Consider the following 4,415-nt stretch of genomic DNA (forward strand, 5'->3'; position numbering starts at 1 on the left):
TGCTGATGGTTTGTGGTTCACAAGAAAATTTTGTGCCTGGTTTTCCTTAGCAGGACTTTCCATTGTGGAAAATGCTGACAAGGTGGCTCAGAGTGGGCCTTTTGGTCTGCCATCATTCTGTCCTGCTGGCTGTGAGAACATTGACACCGGCAGTGCAATGTTGCAGCTCCGGAAGTCCGTTCAGTGCACTCTGAAATGTGCAGGAAGCTGCCAGGGAATGTTCCTTGTGGCTTTCCAAGCCGGATCTCACCTCCCTAGCCCCAACCCAGGCTTTGCCCTTGTTTTGGGAAACAAGATGATGTGTTTCCTCTCAGTCAGAGGCTGTAGGGTACCAGTGCTACTGCAGCCAGATCTGCCCAGCTCAGCTCTCCTCCCCAGCCACAGCACGTTGTGTCCAGTGCTTTGTCCTTCTCTCCTCCGTTGTGTCCAGTGCTTTGTCCTTCTCTGGAAGCCTGGAGAGCTGAGTTCCCTTTCTGGCTCTGCTCTTGGATGGCCACCAACTCCATGTCCCCTGGACCTCAGGCCGAGGACAGGATGGAGACTGTACTGGAGTCAACAAGGTGACACCAGTATGGTTCCTGCACCAGCTTTGCACAAGCTGGGCTGAAGGGTGCTCAGGGCTTGCTCCTTGAGGAGCAAGGACCGTCCTAGGTTGGAGCACTCTGTGCTTCCCCACCCTCAGCTAGAATAATTTTGCCCTTTTCTAACCAGAATTTCCCTTGCTGCAGCTTGTGCCCTTGCCCTGGGGCCATGCTGGGAAAGGATCTGGCTCCCAGCTCTCCCCAAATGCTACTTTGGACATATGGCTTGGACTCCCATCCATTGCAGGGTCTGGGAGTGGGTTACCTGCCCACCTCTGTGGTCTGGCACAGGCATTGGAAAGAGGAGGCTATGGAGACTGCACAGGTGAGGGATAGTGAGGGAAGTGCTGGGGGAGAGCCTCAAGGGGCACGTGTCAGGAGTGTCCTCCTTGGCCCTCTTGGGTCGCTCTTTGTAGGATTGAAGAAAACAACAGTTAAATCTCTGAGGATAAAATGAATAATTCATTGTCCCTTGGAACAGCACAGCCAGGTCTGGGTGACAGGAACATGTGAGTCCTGGCTGAACTCATGCATAAAGAGACACTGGAACATGGAGCAGGAGCCCGGGAGGCTGCCCAGGAGAGGAAATACCTTTCCAAGGAGCACACAGTTGGCCTGTGGAACCTATCCCTGTCATGCTTCCATTGAAGCTGAGAGCTCAGCAGGAGCTGGACATTTTTATGGATGATGAAAGCTGCAATAAAAAGGAGTTTTTTAAGCTTTGGCAAGGGTAGGAGCCCTTGGTCTTTGAGTCCAGCCACTTCATGGTCGTTTTGGGAAAGAAACCTGCTTGGGACGCCAAATCCTTCCCAGTGTTGTCTCTCAGCTGCCTTGTTCTTCCTGATGGAGGATCCACAGCTGGTCCTTTCTGCAGGGAGGTGACACTGACCAGTGCTGAGCTGGAAGCTGTGTGCCCAAATGACAGCAGCTCTGCATGCAGGCTTCAATCAGGATCACATCTGTTTTATTTTCTACTTTACATCACATTGCTCTGCATGCCTCAGCCATTCCCACGTGTATCCCAAACCAAATCCGGGCTCACAGGAACTACAGCCTGCCCTTGTCCCACAGCTGTGCCAGCCACTGTAGATAAATGGACAGCTCAAGAAAGCCTTCTCAGAGGGGGTGTGGAGCATTCCCAGCTCCTGCCTCCTAGCCCCACAAATATTGAAAATCCCGCTCCAGTCACCCTGAATTCCTCTCACTGGATCCAGGAAGTCTCCAGCTACTGCTTCCAAGCCTCCTCCTTATTCCTCTTTTGACTCAAAGGCCTGGCCTTGTGCTGTAATATCTGCCCCAGAGCTGTGTCCTAGGAGCTCAGCGCTGCTGCTGCAGGGGTCCTGGGCACTCACTGCCTTGGCCCCCTGGTTCTCCCCAACCCCACAGCATCCCTGTTCCCCAGCACTGGCTACTCAGGTGCTCAGGCCACCTGCAGGTGATCCTCATCCCAGCCATGCCAGTGGCAGAAACAGCCTTGGTGGCACCATGTAGGGCTTTGCCCCTTTCCTGGAGCACTATGTCACCCCACCTGAGGTACAACACTACATTTTAGTGCCTGCTGGGCCCTGCAGCTCCAACAGCACAAACCACTGCAGCAGTCTTGGCATCTCCGTGGTCTTTGGCGTCTTCATTCCTTCGCATTTCCAGAAAGAGTTCAGGCTTCCAAGTGTCTGGATCCCTTTACTGGGAGCTCATTTTCTTTGAACCACTTTGCAGACCAGTCTGCCCAGGGAGCCGAAGTATCAGCATCCCTTGGCTGTGGTTTATTACTTCCTCCTCTGGAGCACTGAGTGCAGAACAGGAGCAGGATTCGGGTGCAAACATGTCCCTTTCTGCTGCTGGAATTGCATATTGTGGCCCTGGAGCAGGAGCAAGGCTGTCCTGAGGGAGCAGAGACACAAGAGAGGATGATGGTGGGATGGTGGTGGGCATCACCCCCTCCCAGGCAGCAGCAGCTGCCTCTGCCATCTGCCCTGGCTGGAAGGTGCCAAGTTGAATTCCCCTTTCTCTGCCCCCTTTCCCCATCACTTCCCATGGCAGCATCCCAAGATGCCAGTGCCACAGCCCTGGCTCTACCTTACAATGTTGTCTTCATGTGATAATAAAACAGATTATGAGCTGCTGGGATTTATGATCTCTGGAAATTTCCCTTCAGGCACTCTGAACTCCCAGGCAGGTGGTAAATCCTCCTGAGGGATGCACAGTCAAGAGCTCTGCATTAGCAGCATGGGGGCTTTGTATTCTGTCCTTCCCTGGGAATAAATCTCTCCCCGCTCTCTCCCACACTACAGGTCTCTACAACTCCATGGACAGCTGGATGATCGTCCCCAACATCAAGCAGAACCACTACACAGTGCATGGGCTTCAGAGTGGTACCCGCTACATCTTCCTGGTGAAGGCCATCAACCAGGCAGGCAGCCGGAACAGCGAGCCCGCCCGGCTCAAGACCAACAGTAGGTGCCTGGGCACTCACATGGCCGTGGCTGGTGTTGGGGGAGAGTTTCTAGGTCCAAGGCATATGGCCGAGCACTCCTGACGAGCCCTCAGTGGCTGGCAGTAGGATGGAGACCCCGGGTTAAGTTATTGAAGCGCCTGTCTCCCTGGGTGCCTCCACTCCTTCTCTGCCTTAGGGCAGGATGGTCACCCTACGTGATGCCAGAGGCTCCCATCAGCCCTCTGCTCCTGTCAGCGCCCATCCTTGGGATCTTAGGAGGTCATGAAGGTGAAGCCTTCTGGTTGCTTTACATCCCTGGGCTTTTGGGGCCAGTGCTTGGAGTCCTGGGGCAATTTTGTGCTTGTGTGTGTCTGAGCTCACAGAGGGTTGTGGTTTTAGGGAGCCATAAGGAGGTTGAAAAGTGTCTCCGTAGTGGCAAATGAGGCTTCGCAGCCACACACCGAGCAGAAGTTGTGCTTTCCAATGCCTTGGGGACACCAAGGAGGCTTAAATATGTGCGGTGGACTCATCCTGGCGTGGATAGAGCTGGGTTTGTGGCAGGAGGCCTTTTTCCGACTGAAGAGTGGCAAAGACGGCAGAACCACTGACACCCACAGCCTGAAGGGATGCCATGGGAGGGACAGCATGAGATGTCAGGGGAGGAAATAAGTTGGCACTCTGGGCTCCTGCGCACTGGCTGCTTTGTGCTCACATCTCTCCAGTGCTCCCTTGTGTCTGCCCAGCCCCAGCAAGTACAGCCCTCTCTTCTATCCCCTTTCCCAACAATTGCTCTTGCCTGGACAAGGCTTTCAGGTTGATTTATCACCTCCACCTCCTCCTTTTCTTTGCATGACATTAAACTGGATTAAATGGACTCAAGGCAGTGGGGCTGAGGGAGCTGCCGAGGAGAAAACTCCAACCCAATCAGCCTGTTTATTAAATATTTACCCCTCCTGTGGCTGCCATTTTTCAGTGCTTCCCTGGCTTCGAGAGACGCTCACTCTGGGAATGAGGAATGGGCAGCTGGGAAAGCTGGGAGTGAAGGTGGTTGGTCACAACAGCAGCTCCCAGTGGATGGGGCTTGTGCTCTGGGTTTCACCGAGTGTCAGTCACCAGAGCTGCCCGCACAGCATGGCACAGAGGGCTCCCACTCAGAGATGGTTTGATAAGAGTCTGGGCAGGTTTTGAACTCCCCTTGCTGCAGGGATGTGTCTGCAGCAGCTTCCTGCATGTTTGAAACCTTGGCAGCCTCAGCTGAGGTACTGCACAGGTTATGTGTGATAGTGGTTTTGTGTGTGCCAAAGCCCCTTCCACAAGGACCTGATCTCTTGCTTCCCATTCAGGTGATAGGAAGGAGAGGCATGTGGCACTGATGGGCACACATCCCTCCCTGCCACCAG

General features: G+C 54.1%; 1 protein-coding gene across 1 annotated transcript in view; it reads left to right on the plus strand.

The window, feature by feature from the left end:
- Positions 1–4,415, plus strand: part of LOC103799133 (probable E3 ubiquitin-protein ligase MID2) — a 60,125-nt gene that overhangs the window by 49,451 nt on the left and 6,259 nt on the right. The window contains 1 exon segment of the mRNA XM_009071433.1: positions 2,873–3,034. Within this exon segment, the coding sequence (XP_009069681.1) occupies positions 2,873–3,034 (162 nt within the window).

Source organism: Acanthisitta chloris, unplaced genomic scaffold (assembly GCF_000695815.1).
Source record: "Acanthisitta chloris isolate BGI_N310 unplaced genomic scaffold, ASM69581v1 scaffold23433, whole genome shotgun sequence".
NCBI classification, from domain to species: domain Eukaryota; kingdom Metazoa; phylum Chordata; class Aves; order Passeriformes; family Acanthisittidae; genus Acanthisitta; species Acanthisitta chloris.